At 31.5% G+C, this 18,782-nt stretch overlaps 2 protein-coding genes across 4 annotated transcripts; one reads left to right on the forward strand and one right to left on the reverse strand.

The window, feature by feature from the left end:
* Positions 1-260: 260 nt before the first annotated feature.
* On the reverse strand, positions 261-5,094 carry LOC124910526 (protein BTR1-like). 3 transcript variants are annotated; one of them, XM_047451182.1, is made up of 9 exons: positions 4,924-5,094; positions 4,724-4,839; positions 2,641-2,879; positions 2,458-2,561; positions 1,637-1,830; positions 1,154-1,215; positions 852-947; positions 717-778; positions 261-635 (listed from the first exon to the last, which is right to left on the reverse strand). In XM_047451182.1, exons 2-9 carry the CDS (start codon positions 4,818-4,820, stop codon positions 548-550), a joined length of 942 nt encoding a protein of 313 aa, XP_047307138.1. In that variant the 5' UTR covers positions 4,821-4,839; positions 4,924-5,094; the 3' UTR covers positions 261-547. The 3 variants fall into 3 exon arrangements, with proteins under 3 accessions (XP_047307138.1, XP_047307139.1, XP_047307137.1); XM_047451183.1 differs by having other exon boundaries at positions 1,154-1,212; positions 4,924-5,093; XM_047451181.1 differs by having other exon boundaries at positions 1,154-1,275; positions 4,924-5,093.
* A 9,177-nt stretch (positions 5,095-14,271) lies between these two features.
* LOC124910640 (uncharacterized protein SYNPCC7002_A1590) lies at positions 14,272-18,023 on the forward strand. The gene is made up of 7 exons (XM_047451310.1): positions 14,272-14,617; positions 14,699-14,889; positions 14,972-15,017; positions 15,497-15,579; positions 15,674-15,790; positions 17,237-17,332; positions 17,825-18,023. Exons 1-6 carry the CDS (start codon positions 14,398-14,400, stop codon positions 17,306-17,308), a joined length of 729 nt encoding a protein of 242 aa, XP_047307266.1. The 5' UTR covers positions 14,272-14,397; the 3' UTR covers positions 17,309-17,332; positions 17,825-18,023.
* The last annotated feature ends 759 nt before the right edge of the window (positions 18,024-18,782 follow it).

The raw sequence follows: 18,782 nt of genomic DNA on the forward strand, positions 1-18,782 counted from the left end.
AAATAAATAATATTATAATAATTTAACCAATTAAAACACAAATAACCTTTAATAAAAATCACAATAACACAAAATCAAAGAAGCTTCAAATGTTTTTGTTTTCACCTTTTTGATAGCTTAAAATTTTGAGAAATGTTTGGAAATTAACTTCTCCATTATCATTGATTAATATGTAAGTTTTGAAGAACCTCAAGAAACAATAATTCAATTAAATGAACTTGACAAGCTACATAACAGAAAATAAAATATAAATAATAATAAAAAAAAAAACATATCATCTCAAGCTTGTATATAAAATCCAAAATGAAAATCCTTCACTACTACCCCCTACTTACTATTCCATTGGATCAAACAAAAGAAAGTCACCAAGAAAGTTAAACTTGCATCACAACAACAAAAGATTAAAATAAAATAAAACAGCCCTAAAATGAAATCTCCCTTCTTTAACTTTTTTTTTGTGGTTTTTTTTCTAAATTAAATATAAAAAAACAAATTTACTATCTCCCAGACCCCTAACCATCAAAAGCATGCAAAGAAAATGCACCCATCACCTTTCCACAACAGAAGCAACTTTTTGCGAAACCATAGCTTCTGCAACTCGAATAGCCCTTTGTGAACCAGTGATAGTCACTTTCCTGCCAATAACGGAAAAAAATAACAGCATTTTCAGTATAATATTATGTTAATACTCGCAACAAGAAAGGTCTAATTCCTACCGATCCGATGTTCCAGGTATGAAATCGCCTCTATCGGATATCTTTATCCTAGCCCCACTAACCTGCAAGAAACCACAATTCAGATTCCATTGCTTTTAAATTACGTTTTTTAGGGATTTGGTTTATTTATTTTACCTGACTGATTTCTGTCAGGTTCCTCCCTCCGCGGCCAACAACAACTCCAATATGTTCATCCGCTACACCTATGGTGGTCGTGGTAGATGGAGTTGCCTACATCAATAGTCCACTAGTGTTGTAAGTCATTGTAAATCTTGGGCCTTGTTTGATGTGGATTATTTGAGATGACAACAATCACATCGTTTATTTGGAAATAATCAGGTAGATCAAACGAGTCTTGAGAATTTTCATAGGAATTTTATGGATGCAATCAGGGCATTTACAAGTTATTAAAATAAGGATTAGGAGAAGAAAAAAACCTTGTTATTCTGAAACTTTCCACCATTGCCATTCGCTCCATAGTTTGTCCCGTGGTATGCTGCTGTTCCAAAAGGAGGTACAAACGCATATGGAACACCATGAAAACCAGCAAAGGAAATACCTAAAAATTCAAGTTAAAGAAACTAACAAGGCATCAAATTTTCCCAGTATCATTCTACAATATGTAGCACCTTTACAAGCAATAACCATAGTCTTAACCTAAAGAAAGAATATGTTAGTAGTACTGGCAAGACAATCTTTTTCCCGTGAGATGGTTAATATCATTGGCAATGAAAAAAATAGTTTAAGAAGAATATACTATATGAGAAAGACAAATCCAAGCTTCAACAATTCATTGTTGTTCCACATTACAGGCCAGTGAAAAAGCCTCAGATTTAATGAAGGTTGGAACCGCATTCATTGTTTTAAGTGTTTCATAATCAACATTATAAAGATTGAATGAGAAGAACTTATTACACTACCTGCATAAGGATATGGAACAGTGAAAGAGCCGATATAGTTAGAATCCTCAGCCAGCTTAGACAGAATCAATTCATTAGCACGCATTTGTTCATATAGGGTTCCTGAAAGTGTTACAAGCCTATCATTCAGCCCTGGGAAATTGATATCTTGAGGGGATATCTTGATGTTAGCATGAGAGTCTTCAATAAATGACCTGCTCAAGAAACATCAACAATAAAAAATTAAATGAATAGAAGAATCTTATGAGACCATTATCAAGATCATTTGGCTTCAAGGCAAAGAATGAAATGATTAGTGACATAATGGGTTTCTTTTGAAGCATAAAAATCAATGTCTTAATTTTTTTAGACCATGGTTCTTTTCCTATAGGAAGCTATCTAACCATTTAAGCTATACCATCGGTCTTGAAGAATTATTCCGCTTGTTAGTAATATCAAACCATTGGTCGGGAGGGATGATTAAACGAGTTTGGGGGATTTTCTAGAAGAGAAAAAGCTATCAAGCTTTGTTTGGATGTAAGGCTATGATGGTCTTCTATACCCGTGGACTGTCTATTTAATTTAATTAAATAGCAGTCTTTGGGGGGGAAATTATATATTAAACTAAAACAAAACTGTATTTTATAGGCATAATTTTGGCATCTAGCAAAAGATCATCCCTTCTTTCCATTTTATTTGAAACTCTAATAAAACATGGAGATACAATTGCTAGAAGAGACAGAGATATGTAACAATATGGAGAAGGCCATGCAAGTATGCTAAGAAATATCAAATTAAGCACATAATAGAAGACAAAAATGTGAAGTTGATCTTATACTTACTTTATAGTAGCACCGCCCTTTCCAATAATACCACCGCAAGATCCATTTGGTACAATTAGCCTGAGTTTTGTGTGCGGGTCAGCCTCTTCCTCTTCTACATAGAACTGGACAAAAAGTACAGGAAAGATGATTTAATACAACATCAAAAGTGTGAGTCACTAACGACCATAACACTAGACTTACCTCTTTCAGCAACTTTGTCAAAATAGACTCTACAGCTGTGAGTATTTCATTAGATGTTCCAGATACCATAATTATTCTGTCAGATGTTCCAGGAAAAAACTCATTATTGCGTGACAACTGAATGCGGGCTCCAGATTCAGTTTGAAGATCACTAATTGCAGAACCGCCCTTCCCAATTACAGACCCGGCTTCAGCATTAGACACAAGGAACCTAAGATGTAGATTCTTCTCCACATTTTCTGCAAGCAAACAGAAATACATCCAAGCTTTACTCGTGCAGTTTTAACAATACAAGCTTCACAAGAAATGGTCTCATGCAGAAGATAGTAAAACACTTAGAGAGAACCTTACAATATATATCACAATCTGCAAGTAATCCTAAAGCTAAGGAAAAGCACAAAAAACTTGATTACATTTAATTGAGACGGGCAACTCATGCTAAAGTCAGGAGAAATCAGGAGAAAAACACAAGTCTCTATGCAACAATATTTTCAGGAGAAATCATTTATTCACACCCCACAAATCATGCTAAAGTAATTATGCCACGACCTGCAATGAACAATGTGGAAGCACCTCAACAATAACATTTCCTTGTTTGGTATGCATTAGTTCTTTAGATGCTTAAATGATAGACAAAACCAATTAATTTGTTTGTCTATGAAGTCGTCAATAGAATTAAAGGCACTTCATCGAATCACTCAGCAGAAATTAAATTCCAAGCAACTATATAATTAAAATTTACTATTGGAAATACAACCATTGGTGCATAAAAACGCATAATACACAGATGGGTCCTCCTATATCATAAGACAGAGAATGTAGGGTGATGTTATGCAATGAGGTTTGGAAGTACAAGAAATGTGGAACAAATATTATATCAAGACTTTTGGTAGAGAAACTTATAGAACGTAGGAGAAGCCATGAAGGAATGACACGGAGATGAGAAATCCATAGAAGAGGAAAACTTGAAACAGGAAAGAAAGGAATGCCACATCTTTTTAAACATTAACTACTACGCAAGGGGGAGTTGTGTTGGAGGGTCCACCATTGAATTTATGATGATACAAGTTTATCTTTGATCGTTTGATTTTCTCTTGTATTTCTCTTTTCTGATGTATAAGTGATATAAATCATGACAACCACTCTCCTTATTGTAATGATAATTCTAGTTTTTTTAAAAACAAATAAAGGAATGTTAAAAGTGATTAAGAACTAGATAAGGTATTTTAAAATCAGCAGAAAAAGGCAGTGGATGTACTTGTCTGCCAAATATATTCAAATGTTTGGTATGTCAGCTTAAAGGAAGACATTTTGGGGTTAGACCTTGCCTTTTGTTTTAAAGTACAGTTTCCATATTTAAAACCCTCATCATATAGGTATATCAATGTATTCTATAATTTAAATTTAAACACATTTAGTAACAAGCACAAAAGATTCCAACTAGGCTTCTTAGTATAAGCTTTGAAAGTTATACCTATCATAACACAAATCACCTTTGTTAGGTTCCAACCAACTATACATACTACTCAAATGTGATTATCTAATAATCTAGCCTCCACCTCCATCACTGATACTAAATGATGCAGACATATTTGCCCTAAAAAAGGTCCACCACACCAAAACATCAACCTAATGGCTAATAATAAGCTTACACATCGTTTTCATTAATCGAAGCTAAGGGAGACATTCAATACAAAGGAAAATAGATGAAAACACAGAAAAACAAAATTTCCCCCAAATGAATCCAGAAAGAAGATAATTACGCATCATCGCACTAGTCAATAGTAAAACGCAACCAATCGAATCAAACTTGACGAGAACTGAGGTCAAATCTGAGAAACATAAGTGGAAATGAACATACAGATAATTCCGCAACAACGCACTATAGTCACAGAATATACTGGAATTTCTCTCAATTTGCACTGCTCTCCTAACAAACATCGCTATATATATAATAATAATTCCTTGTCAATGCAGAATTACATACATCTTAATTTTATCTAGAACAGAATGAATACAACAGATCAGGAACCAATAGATCTTAGAGAGAGAGAGAGAGAAAGAGAGAAACGTGTAAAGTCACCTCGAGTTGGCGAACTAACAGGAGAAGATCGCTTAGGCGGTGGTGGTGGTGCATCGGTAGACGACGCCTGACGTGAATCCGGTGATTCCATTGCCATTGAAACAATCGGTGGTAACCTGAGAGAAAATAATCTGTTTATATGGAAAATCAACACAGTGAATGCCTGAAGAGAGATATAGAGATAGAGATAGATGACGAACAAGCTAGAGTTCGGCTTTCGGTGGTGCTTGTGCCGCGTAATGTGGTTGGATCGATCTCTTCTCTTCTCTCTTGTGCCGGTTTTCTTAGCCTCTCTCTCTCTCTTCTGCAACCACCCCCTGCTCTTCGAAAGAGTCTTTGACTACTACTCTCAATATCTCAAACTTCAGATTCATCCAAATTTGCTCAATTTATTTAAATACTTATCCGTCTCCTTTCAAACCATTTATTACTTTTAAATAAAACTCTAATAATCTAATACTCTAAACATTAAATTCTACAGAAAATACCATTTATTCATATAATAGAAGATTGGATTTTAATAAATAAAAAATAGTTTAATAATTTAAAATAAAAATTTAGTGTGACTTAAAAAACTAAAAATGTCATTGATTCCATCTAAAAACGTATTTTGAGTTGAAGCAGGGACCATGACTACTATGTGGTGTTATGTTAAGCTGAATTTTAGAATTTTAATATTTATACTTTAAATATATTAATTAATATGGTAAAGAATAATTTTAAATATATATATTATTATTATGTTAATATTTTTTTAATTGCTTTTGTTTAAGTTGATAAATAATTAAATTGAGAATAAACCAATACACTAAATTGTTTTCTAGACTTTGTATTGTATTCCATCAGTTAAGATTTTTTGGATCTCTTCTTTGAATCTTTCATTTTGGACTTTTTATTTTTAAAATTATACAAAATTAAACCCTTATTTTTAAGTGTTTTAAACAACGTTAATTTATTTTTTATCCAAATTTATAAATAAATAAAAATTATGTTACTAATTTAGCTATAATTTTATCGTGATTATGAATTCTTTAAAATTTTGATACTCAAAACCCTCCATTAGTTTTGTTTTGTATAACTTTAATAATAAAGAGTTTCAGATTGTGAGATTTAAAAAAAATGTATAAAATTTGAATTTAACTTCCCAATTTCACACTTCTGCCTTAAGAAATTATGTATTAAATTTTATTTATTTGACCAAATTAGAAGTCTTTCAAAAAAAAAGTTAAAAAAATTATTCAATTTGTATAATATATGATAAATGAAGTAACTTCTTTATAAATGTAATCACGGATCTCTGAATCATTATTTAAAAAATTATATTTGTCAAATAAATAATTTAGATGATAATTTAAAATATTATGTATAGAAAATTAAATGAAATATTATATTATAATTAAAAAACAAGGTTTGGCCACGTGCTTACACAAAAATAAAATTCAAATTCACTAAACTATTTTTACAATTCTTTGTGACTTTAATATCTCCTAGCATCTTTTGATGTTTAATCCCACTTGTTTTAATTTGAAAAAAAAAATAGATGATAATTTAAAATAATATGTGTATCATATTAATTGAAATATTATATTATAATTTAAGTTATAATTCAACAAATAAATTTTAACCACGTTCTTATACAAAAAGAAATATATATATTAAAAAAAAGTCAAACTCTCTATAAGACTTTAATACTTCTTAGCATTTAATGTTTAATTCCACTTGTTTTAATTTGATAAAGTTCATAATTAGTCATCAAGTAAATATTAGTTTACAATACTTTATGCTTTATTGAAAATTGTAATTTTTAATTTCTTAAACATTATTTTTGTCACTCCAGCTATTAAATGAGTTTTGTTATTTTAATTTATATTCATAATGTTTTGAAGATATTTGAAATCACTACATTATTATTTAATCTACTTTGTAATTTTTTTTTGTTTCAAAATATTTGTGTAGAGATTAATGTAAAAAATTAACACTATCCATAGTATTAATAATCCTCTGCTTTAATTTATAGGTTTTGAATAAAAATCTTTAGACCATTTTTTTTATTAATAAATTAATTTAAATAAAACAATTTAATAAGAAAATTATGTACGGAATCAGAGTTGACACTTAGAAACAAAATAAATAATTTAATTTTATTTAGAGTTTATTGATTTCAAAACTGATGGCTACTTATTATTTATATAGCCTATCCTAAACATTGACTTTATAGGATTAGATCTGATTCAAGAAATTTTAACAACTAATTAGGCTTTGTTTGGTTTTAAGTTATTTGGATAATTAAAATTATTTCTAAATTATAATATACAATATTGTTTTGGTAAATATATTATATTGATTATTATTATTATGATAAAAAATCATTTTACCCCTATTTATTTTATTATGAATAAATAGTAATTACAATAATAGTATTTTGGAATTTGATATTGTCTTTTTTAATGAGATATAAATTATTTATTTTATTTAATGTTTCTTGTTTAATGTGTGTTATTTGAAATAAATTATTTAATATATTGTGTTGGAGTGGTATTGGTCTCCATTGGACAATATCTATTATATAATGTCAATAACATATGTGTTTAGGAAACACTTAACTTTATTAATATATTAGTAATTATTAGTATATTATTTTTCACCACTTTAATTAAGGTTATAAGTTATTTGGTTTAGTCTGTCTATTAATCGAGAGGCATATTTTAACTTTTAACCAGTCGTCTACTAATTTCAGACCATCAAATTTGATCTATTGAACAAAATATGACAATTTCTTAATAAACAACTTTTTAAAATCAACTATTATAAATAAATTTAATCAATTAATTTTAGAATAAACTATTAATAGTTTATAGGTTATGTCAATTGAAGACTTTAAGGCTTGTTGGGTTGAAACTATTTAATAATTTAACTTAATCTAATATCATTTCCAACGTGGACGGACAAGATCAATATGAAAATGACATATTCTCTTAAAAAAAATTTGAAACTCAAAGATAGTACGGATAAGATGATCAAATTTCAAATTAGAAATAGAAATCGAACTTTATTTTGACATGACCCCTGATTTGAGTATCACCCTATTATTCATAATAGTGTATTCTCTCTTATTCGAATAAGACGAAAATGTCAACTGACTACTGTCCAACAAATAAAAAAACGGGGATGGAATAACCTTTTGAGGGGAATTCCAGAATGTACAAAAATCCTTAATACTCTATCTTCCTGTCACTTTAATAATTGTGAGGATTCTCGAGTTTGAAGTGTTGAAAATGAAGGTAGGTTTGACTTGGGATTAACATGGAATATTGTTCGCAATAGAGGGGAGGTGGTTCCATGGTTACATTTAATGTGGTCCACAAAATTTATTCCTAGACACCAATTCATTTTGTGGTTGACGTTCCGTGAAAGACTTAATACGCGTGATTGAATTAAGAAGTATATATGAATATCTCGAATCCCAACTACCTTCTTTGTAAAAAATGAGGAGATCATTGACCATCTCTTTGGGGAGTGCCCATTTTCTTCCTTGTTTTGGGGTAAATTCTCCACATCAATGAGTCTCCTTAACTTTCCAAAAGAATGGACTGATATCAAGAAAATTATAATTATCAAAACAAATAGTAATGACTTTTAGTTCAAATGTCTTCAAGTACTTTTTTGCAAACATTGCTTATCATATTTGGATGGAGAGGAACGCAATAATATTTTTAAGGATTCAAAATGATATATGGAGTTTGTTTGGAATGGAATTATCTATGATGGAAACTCACTCATTCAAACGTGAATGCGAATTCCACTTATGAAAAAAATTAGTTGATTTGTCAAAAATGGAGCATTGCATATGAGAAGTCACCCTTACTATTGATTTAAATGCGCTATAAGCTTCGTTGTTTGTGTCATTCACTTTTATTTTCGGATTGTTTTTTCTATTTTCATCTTATTGGTTAATTCATTTTTGACAAAAACTTGTTCTACCTGAATTATGAATTCTTACAATCATTTACCCTTTTTGAGTCTTTTTATTTAATGATAATATGTCGTTTTCTAAAAAAAAAATCTAACATCATTTCACTCCTTATTTATTACCTAACACAATTTATTAATTAAAATATTTTATTTTATCATATATACATAAATTCACAAAAAAAAAATTATAAAAAAATATATTTTTATTAAAATTTCACAAATCATTACTTTTCAAATAACTCATTTAGTTAGAGAACCGAAATTCTATCGAGCTCTTTTTTAAGAAATGGTTAATGTGAGTTTTGTTTGTTTTTTTTCTCACAAACCTTGTTTGATTAAAACTAAGAAAAAATTGATTTTTAATTTTTTTTTACCAAAATTTCCTTCCTCTTTATATTTATATTTAATAATTAATTTATATTAAAAAAATAAAGGATATAATTTTGATAGTTAAATTTGTAATCCCTAAAAAAACTCCTTTGTATCAGGTCTTTGTATTGGGTCGGTAAAAAACTCGAAGTTCGAGAAGTTTAATATCGGTTTGCATGTTAAGATTTTATTTTTAAAATAAAATATTATTTTTAAAAAATGTTGCTGATTCTTGACAACTTTTTGAAAATAATTAAAAATAATTAATTTTAGAGTTTAATTTTAAATAAATCGAAGATTTATAATAATCAAATCACAAATTGATTTTTGGAAAATCTTTTAGTTTAAATTAATTAAACATAATTAATTTAAAATATTATTTATTTTGAAATATAGTCGCCAATTAATTTTTGAAAATTAATAAAATTTGGCATACGTATACAAACGTATTGACCGGAGTTTTATTTTAGTTCGTAGTTTGGTGATACTCGAGAAAGAGTTTTCACGCTTCATCCTCCGTACCCGTTTTAAAAACGGTCTCTACTTATAAAGTTGGCTTTTTAAAAATCGGTTGTATAAGGTTTGAATTTTAACCGTTTATTCTTCTGGTCCTAGCTATGTTTCTAGGCTTAACGTTATTTAAAGTATTGAAACATGAATATTTAAATGCTGGTCTGTTGCAGATAATAACTATGGAGGAAATACCTGAAAAATATTAGTCATTTTTAAAAACATTACCAAACAAGCCTTTGTTGAAATATTTTTGTGAAAATATCTCAAATATATTTAAAATATATTTTCTAATTTTCTGAGATTTTTATAAAATGATTTGGATTCCCAAAATTACAAAAAATAATTTTGGATTTTGAAAAGTAGAATAAAACAGGCCTTAGGACCGGAGGCATAAGCCTCGGGTTCGTTTTCATCGGCCGAGGTCAAAAAACTCTCGATCCGGGTTAAGGAGTCTCTTGGTCGAGGCTCGGGATCCTCGGTCTAGGTGCCGGGATCCCTCGATCGAGGTGTTAAGGATTGCTCGATCCTTGGCTTAAATCCTCAGTCTGGGTGTATAAACCATCGGTCTCGGGTTAGCTCGGGGATAGGTTTACCGGTCTAGGTGCATAGACCCATCGGTCCTAGGTTAACTTAGGGCTAAGTTCACAGGTCCTAGGTCAAGGGGTTCACGGTCCTAGGTTAAGTTTATCGTTCCTAGGTCAAGGCGGTCCTCGGTCCTAGGTTAGGTTCATCGGTCTGGGTGTATAAACCCATTGATCCTAGGCTAAGGGATCCTTGGTCATAAGTTAAGTTTATTGGTCCTAAGTTAAGGGGTCATCGGTCTTATGTTAAGTTCATAGGTCCTTGATAGAAATCCTCGGTTGGACCTCTCGGTCTTAACTCAAGAACATCGGTCGGACTCCACGGTTTTAATGAAATATTCGGTCGAACTCCACGGTCCTAGGCTAAGATTTTCATTTTTGGTTTCTCGATCCGGACCAAGGATCATCGGTCAGATTCCTCGGTCCTAAGCTAACAAGCCACGGTCCTAAAGAAAACTAAATTGTATATTTTTTTAATTCATTTTTTTAGCTCCGATTCTTTGATCCAAAAGCTTGGGTAACTTCACAAAGCTCTTAGGAACACGTTGATCATCATCTCAAGGTATCAATCGACCTGAATGATGATAAATTTGTTCAAAATAGTTTGTGATCAAAAATTGGGTTTTTGATTTAAAGCTGTTTTGAAGTGCAATGAGTTACCCAATAGTTTCCTTATACTACATATACTTGATTGGTAACAAAATAAGAACACTGACAGTTCATTTTGACCTATTCAAGAACTAAAATTTTTAATTTATTTTGAAATTTTTGAGCAAACATGATCGGGATGGATCAAACATGATCCAAACAGTTGTCCAATATCATTACAATCATGTTGGAAAGATTTATGGGCTGTGATTCAACAGAATTAACCCAAGAACAACAAGCCCGTTTTTTTTATTTTGAAAATTCAAATTTGAGTTTTTGTTATTTAGATTGATTAATCGGTTATGTCTTATCCCGATAGTTTTTAAATCATTTAAGGATGAATTTTTAACCATAAAACACCATAAATAGCAAACATACAAACTTATGTAATTTGAAATATAAAAATTTCAAATTAAAATTGTAAATATGAATTAGAGGGTGATTTGAACCTTACTAAGGATTGAAGAACACCCTTTGATTCTTATAAAATCTTTCTGGATGCTCAGATCCAAGCTTTAAGGCCTCAAAAAAAAAATTGAAAAATCTAAAAACTTCAAGCTTTAATGGCAAATTTTTGATTTTCTTTGATTAGAGAGTATGAGTTGGTTCCTTGGCTTTAAAATGATCCATGAGAGTAGGGATGACAATTTGAAACCGTCCCGCGAAAACCGAACCGAATTGCCCCGTTTGGGATGGTTTTTCCCCGAAACCGAATGGGAATGGGGCGGGGATGGTATTTGTGTCCCCCGCCCCGACCCGCCCCGACCCACCCCGACCCGCCCCGATTTCACCCCGAATCTACCCCGAATCTGCCCCGAACACCATAAACATAATTAAATATATTAAATTATCAATATATTTATTTATTCACTATATTTTATAAGAGTAGTAATGTTATTTCTTTATAATAATATAAATTTTAATATATTATAATATATTATATTAAAAAACTTGTTTATATAATTTTATTTTATAATTTTTATTTTATTTTAAATAAAAATAATTATTAACGGTGCCCCGCGGGATTCCCCGAAACCGAAAAAAACCGAACGGGGCGGGGATGATATTAAAAAATTTCCCGAAATTAAAACGGTGCGGGGACGGTAAATGCATTCCCCGCCCCGAACCGCCCCATTGCCATCCCTACATGAGAGCTATTTATAGCTGTCCAAAGTCAGTTAGAGGAACAAAGTGGGATGAATCAGCCAAAAACCATTAATGGTGTTTTGACTGTCTTTAGTCAACTAGCTGGAGTAGGCAGTGACAAGTCCTACTTTCGTAGGGGAATGATCACCATTGTAAGGTGATCATTCTAGGCTTTGAATCGGTCAATTTGGTGGATCAATAGTCGAGTTTCAAAAAGACAAGATTAACACGGATCTTCAGAGCTTATCCACTCTGGCGTCGCGTTGGAGACGAAGGTGGCGCTCAAAACAACGTCATTTTGAGCACTTCGGGCGTTCCGTTGGTTTTTCGTCCAACGCCGTTGTGTTTGGGCGATCCATTAACGTCCTAGCTAACGGGGCGTTAGCCATTTCGCTGTGGCCCAGGCGCGCAAAGCAACCGACTACGTGGCTATTTCCTAGGAGCCAATGCTCATCCGATGGTCCTGATGTGCGCTGCAATTAATTTCTTTAGTTTTGGTCACACTTGATCACAAATATATATTTTTATTAAATCTTTAAGGGTTTATTTGAAGTTGATTTTTATTTCACCCTTCAGTATTTAATTTTGATATTTTTAAATATACAAATATTAAATAAATATGACAATTATTTTACCATTTTTTTTAATTATTTTTTATATTTGTAGGGTTAAATAAATAATTGTTTTAAATGAAATGAATACAATAATTCATTCTAAATTATTTATTTTTGTCCCTTAATTTTTTTTCTAAAATTATTTTGAGATAATACATGTAAAATATTTATCTCAAATAATTTTATTTTTTTTTATTTTGGCCCTAACTCTTAATTAATTTGATTAATTAGTATAATAATTAATTTTAATTAATTATTTTAAATAGTTTTTTTTTGGGTAAGAAGAATCCATTTCCAAATTTGTAAGCTTGTTTGTTGTTAGATTATTGAGTTAAATGCTGAATAGTCCCTGAAGGTTTGCATATTAGACTACTTGGTCCCTGAACCAAAATAATAGAACCCGTTAGTTCTTACCGTCCAAAACTGTTAGTCAAAAGCCTTTTGACTGTTAAATAATGACCATTTTGCCCTTACCTTTTTTAAATTAAAAACAAATTAAATTAAATTAAAAACAAATTAAATTAAATTAAATTAAAACCTAACATAACCTAAATCTAATCTAACCTAACCACAGTGCAAGCGATCGAGATTTAAAATCAAACAAACCAAAGAGATCTCCCGTCGAAGCCAGTCGAACTCCTTCTCCCAAATCGGGATTTGACGATGACCTGGGCGACTGAGGCAAGAGAACGATTGGTGTTAATATGAAAGAATGCAAGATCTGTAAGTAATCCAAGCTCGTTCGATAGATAACCGGCAATATCACCATGGTTGAGATCGATTCCGGCGACTATTCTTATGGAAGGATTGTCTGGAGGCGGTGCACAGTATACATCGGTGTATGTACAGACGTTAGATCCAACCCAGTTGACTGTGAGATTGAGAGGATCTGAGAGAATGGCGAGCTTCAAAGCTTGCAAAGCAATGTATGCATTTCGGAGTCGATGATTTTCGAAGGAGAGAGATGGGTCTACTGGTGTTACATTCTCAGCTTGAACGTAGGTGGTGATGAAGAAAAAGAAGAAGAAAGTAATGGAGTTGGTTTTCTTCATCTCATATTAGACATCCAACGCTCCTACGAACCACCGACGACTGAAGGGCTCCTCTCCGGCAGAGGGGATATTGATTGAAGAAGGTAGCTTAATTTCTTTGTGCGATCTCGACTGGGCGACTGTGGATTTATGTTAGATTAGATTTAGGTTAGGTTTTAATTTAATTTAATTTGTTTTTAATTTAAAAAAAGGTAAGAGCAAAATTGTCATTATTTAACAGTCAAAAGACTTTTGACTAACAGTTTTGGACGACATGGACTAACGGGTTCTATTATTTTGCTTCAGGGATCAAATAGTCTAATATTCAAACCTTCAAGGACTATTAAGCATTTAACTCTAGATTATTTGAAATTTTATTGAGTTTTAAAAATAAAATTTCTTTATAAGAAAGTTAATTATTTATGTTTTAATTAGTTGAATTATTAAAATATTTTTTTATTTAAAATTTAAATTGATAAAAATGAAGTAGGCGTGTTTTAATATTTGTATTGATAAATTATATGATTCAATCACTAATACACAAAATTTTGGTGAAAAAAGAAGAAAGAAACTGGTAAGCATATTTGGCGTAAGTGCGTATGTTAGTAAGAGTAAGGGATATTCACTAAAGAACGCAATGAACACCCGATATTAATGTAGTCTTCTTCTTCTTCTCTGAGCCACTTATCTTGAGACTACACTTCATCGTCAAGCTCTGTCATGACTTCTACGATTCCTTTGTAGCGTACGTACAAGAAAAAGAGAGAAGGAAAGATATCCAAACTCAGTACTAGAATACAATGGCTATGGTCTCAACTTCTCCGAAAGAATTGCTGTTTCAGTTTAGAAAAAACCCTATAGCCTCTGTTTCCGTTAGACGTGTACTATTCACCTTGTCCTCATCTTCTGATGAATCTCGCAAACCTTCTCTTCGCGTTTCCGCCGATTCTACTCCAAAAGCTCGATTCGTTGCTCGCCGAACAGAGTCCGTCTCCGTTCAACAACTCAGCCGTCCTCTCGGTACGTATGTTAAACATCACCTGTAACAACATATTGTATAATTTGTTATTTTCTTCTTGAATAAATCAATTATACTTGCAGTGGATTATATGAGCTTGCCGGCGAGTCAATACTCCGTGTTGGATGCTGAGAGGATTGAGAGGATTAATGATAACACATTCAGGTGTTATGTTTACAGATTCAAGTTCTTCACTTTTGAGGTGTGTCCTGTTTTGTTGGTGAAAGTTGAAGAGCAAGAAAATGGTTGTGTTATTAAGCTCTTGTCCTGCAAGGTAATTTAGTTTTTTTTCTTACTTGTATTCAAATTTCCTTTTTTTTTCTTACTTGAGTGTAGTTTAAATCTGTTTATGACAGCTTGAGGGATCACCAATTGTCGCTGCACAGAACGAGAAGTTTGGTGGTAAGAACCAGCTTCTTGTTTGTATACTATGGTTTTAGAAGCTTAATTAAAGGTTGTAGTAGCTTTCAGTATCATTCTCTTGGTGATTCTTTACTAGCTAAATAGGAAGGATGCCATAACTGTTATTAAGTAGTACCATGAAATTTGTTAAGAGCTTGCTTGGATAAGAACACAAAACGATTTGTTTTTCATCACTATCTTGCAAGAATATGATTATACTCGTCAAACAAGTTTTGTTTGTCTTCCCAAGTAATATTCATTGATCTCTACCTAGGAAATTGTTAATTCATTTGTTAGTTTATCTTGTATTATCTATATGTTGTGACATGCTTATAAATATTGAAAACACAACACAGTTGAATACTAAAAAAATTGCGGAGGATGCCTTTTCTCTATGTACTGATGAAGAACTATTTTGAATATAGTTACTAATGATGATTTCAGTAGTAATTTATCACTGATTTGGTATAGGAATGCAGCTTCAATGGTGAATAGGATATCATGCAATAATAGAGTGGGTGATTCTTTGATGGGAGAACTTGTTTCTGATGCTGTAATAGAGGTGAACATCAATTTGGGTCCTTTATGGGTTTATGCCTTCTCAAATGATTTAGATTTTACTGAGTTTCGTGATCAATCTTTCCTACTGATTTCAGGTGAGCATTGATATCCCTTTTGCTTTCCGAGCACTTCCAGTCCAAGCAATTGAGTCAGCAGGAACCCAGGTCCTAGACCAAATACTGAGGATTATGCTTCCTCGCTTCATGGCACAGGTTTGTAATTCCTTCTGGTCTTTGCATCCTCAATCTACAAGGTTGTTTCAGGGAATTTGGCTACTCCTATGATTTTCTGTGATTAATAATCAAATTTGACTAAGCTCCCCTTGCCCAAAAAAAGCTGCAAATTTTTACTTGCTTGATGTTCTAGTAGATTATTTTTTCTGTGATGTGCGATTAATATGGTTATCCTAATATCCTCTTGGTGGATGTTTTATCCTATTAGTTGTGAACATGGACAGATCTTTTTGTCTGTATTATAATCCTTATAGATTCTTTGACGGACAAATGTGGAGCAGTTAACTAATCTTGAACTAAACATAATGGATTTGATGATGCATCGGATTTCCAATGCTCATGTTGAACTAGAGAGTCCCATATGATATGTACTAGTTTTCAGTTCTTTCATAGTAAACAAGCAAACTGCCTTTCAATTCTTATTCTCTCATAATTCATTAATGATCTAATATAACCATGATGCAGATGGTTCTCAAGATTTTAAAACCATTATTTATTATTATTTTTTGCTCTAGCACATGCACACTTAGTAGTTTGGCTAAAATGGGCCTTATTGGTAATATAATCATCTCATGCCCACAATTTGAATTAAAGCGCTACATGATATATTAACATCATGTGTAATAACCATCTTCAGATTCAATCTAAAGCTATGAAATGTGTTTATATAAGAGTAAACCTCATGCCAACTTTCATACCAAATATGCTCAAGGTTATCTCATGGATGGAAGAACCTAGGTAATATGATATGTGACTTAGTCCAATCAATAATACAAGCATCCCTTTAGGCTCACTTAATGAATTGGTATCTTCAACGTGGTGATTAATTACTAAGTTATCCAAATTTGCTTAGCAGCTCTTACTAGTGATGATGTCAAGTATTTTGGACATGCAAACAATGCCCAAAATGAACCAAGGACTATGTCCATCCAGATTTTGTGACTTTTCTGAATTAGAGTCATTTCTATGTCCTTCCGTAAAACCATTACATTTGTCTGCCTGGATGCAATCTTGCTTAGGTTCTGCTTCGTTTTAAGATGAGCGCTCTTAAGCTTCTAAACAACTTTAGCCTTGTTTCAAGCAATCGGATTCATAACAAATGGTAGTGGAAAGCATGCTAGCGGAAGTTGATGGTGTTGGTAATCTTGTTAAAAAATCACAAAGAGGGACCATGAAATTTTTCATCAAATCAATTGAAAAGATTTTGATTGTAATAAAGCTCCACCTCTAGTTGTATTGCTTAGTCTCAAGAGGCTATATCTCAACATGCCTCGTTTTAAACTGCTTCTTTATTGCTTGGTTCTTCTCTAGAACCTTATCTCCAGTGTGCCAAGATCTCAATTGTTGTCCCCACTTAAAAAAAGTGTCAATTCATAATGTCTATAGGATATTTAATACATATTTGCTATTATGGTGGTTGTGCAGCTGGTGAAAGACTATAAAGTGTGGGCTTCTGGTGATACCTCACGACAGCCAATTGGAACTGGCCAGATCTAGATAATATGGCTGAGTTCAATTTCAGTATGTTTATTTTCTCATATCTTTATTCATTGCCACATTCGACTATAATATGTAGTATTGTATCATCTCACAATGCATGTTCATTTGGCAAATAGAAAGTTTATTTATTTATTTATATGTTTGTTTTAGGAAGATAGCATGATCCTCACTTTAACACTTTAACTTATGATGTTCTTAGTGTGAATCGAACACCTTTGGTCTCTTAGGAAATACTCTTTCATTTAAGTTAGCATAGTGGACTAAATAGAAAGTCATTTTGTGTGAATACGAATGTTAGATTGTCATCACTTCAACTTATGGCGATCTTAGTGAGAATCGAACACCTTTGGTCTCTTAGGAAATACTCTTTCCACTTGAGTTAGCATGGTGGATCAAATAATACGAATGTTAGATTGTCATCACTATTCCTCCAATTCGATCATCACTTTCATTAATATCTATTTATTCTTAACCTTAGACAACATTGAATTAAACTACATATTTTTTGGGCAGGAGCAATGGACCTACCCTTATTTGAAGTGTTCATTTTGTACATAAGAAATCTAGGTATGAACAAGAACTATTTTACTTTTCCCATTTAGCAACTCTACTCTAGGTTGTGTGTAAATCCAAAATGGTGAAGTTATAGACACGATTCCATACTTGTGTCTTGATTATCTGTTTTACTTGAGTTAATTTCCTTTCAATATTGGGCTTTACCTTTTCTTATCTCTTTTAAGAAATGAATTATAAAGTTAAATTGATGAATGTTAATATGTTTAGTTCATTTACAATAATACATATAATTATAATCATTTTAAAACTAGAATTAGGATTTTATTTTTTTGTATTGTTTACTTTATTTATTTTTATAATTCGTTTTGGATTATTTGGTTTTGTGAATTGATTTTATAATACCCTTTCTGATTAAAAGTGAAAGTTACAACTGGTTAACTTATTTTGAGGAATGGTTGAGACCAGGGGTAACTATTCAAATTCTTGATTTGAACTGAAAAATATCTGATTTGTTGGTTATAGAGTTTTATATAGATATAATGTTTTGATATATAGTTTATTCAAATAATCGAATTAGTTCTATCCACATTATATAATATATTTGCGGGTTAGGAAAAATCTGGAGTTGAAGTTGAACGAACAAATATTATTAAATTTGTTAATATATATATAATTAAAATAAATTTTAGAACCTCATTTCATCTAAATAACACTTTAATCATTTACAATAAAAATATAACTTATAAATAAGTCAAAACCAGCTTCCATAATAAATTAAACTTTATTCAAGCTTTGATTGTTTTAGTGTACTCTTGTTTTCGTCTAGGCAGGCTTACAACCTGATGTATTAATATTATATATAATAAATTAAACTAAAATATTTTCATATTAAATATAATTAAAAGTCATTATTATGGTTTGTCATTTACTATATTAAAAAAATGTAAACTAAAAT

The sequence above is a fragment of the Impatiens glandulifera genome, chromosome 7, assembly GCF_907164915.1.
Source record: "Impatiens glandulifera chromosome 7, dImpGla2.1, whole genome shotgun sequence".
Classification (NCBI taxonomy): domain Eukaryota; kingdom Viridiplantae; phylum Streptophyta; class Magnoliopsida; order Ericales; family Balsaminaceae; genus Impatiens; species Impatiens glandulifera.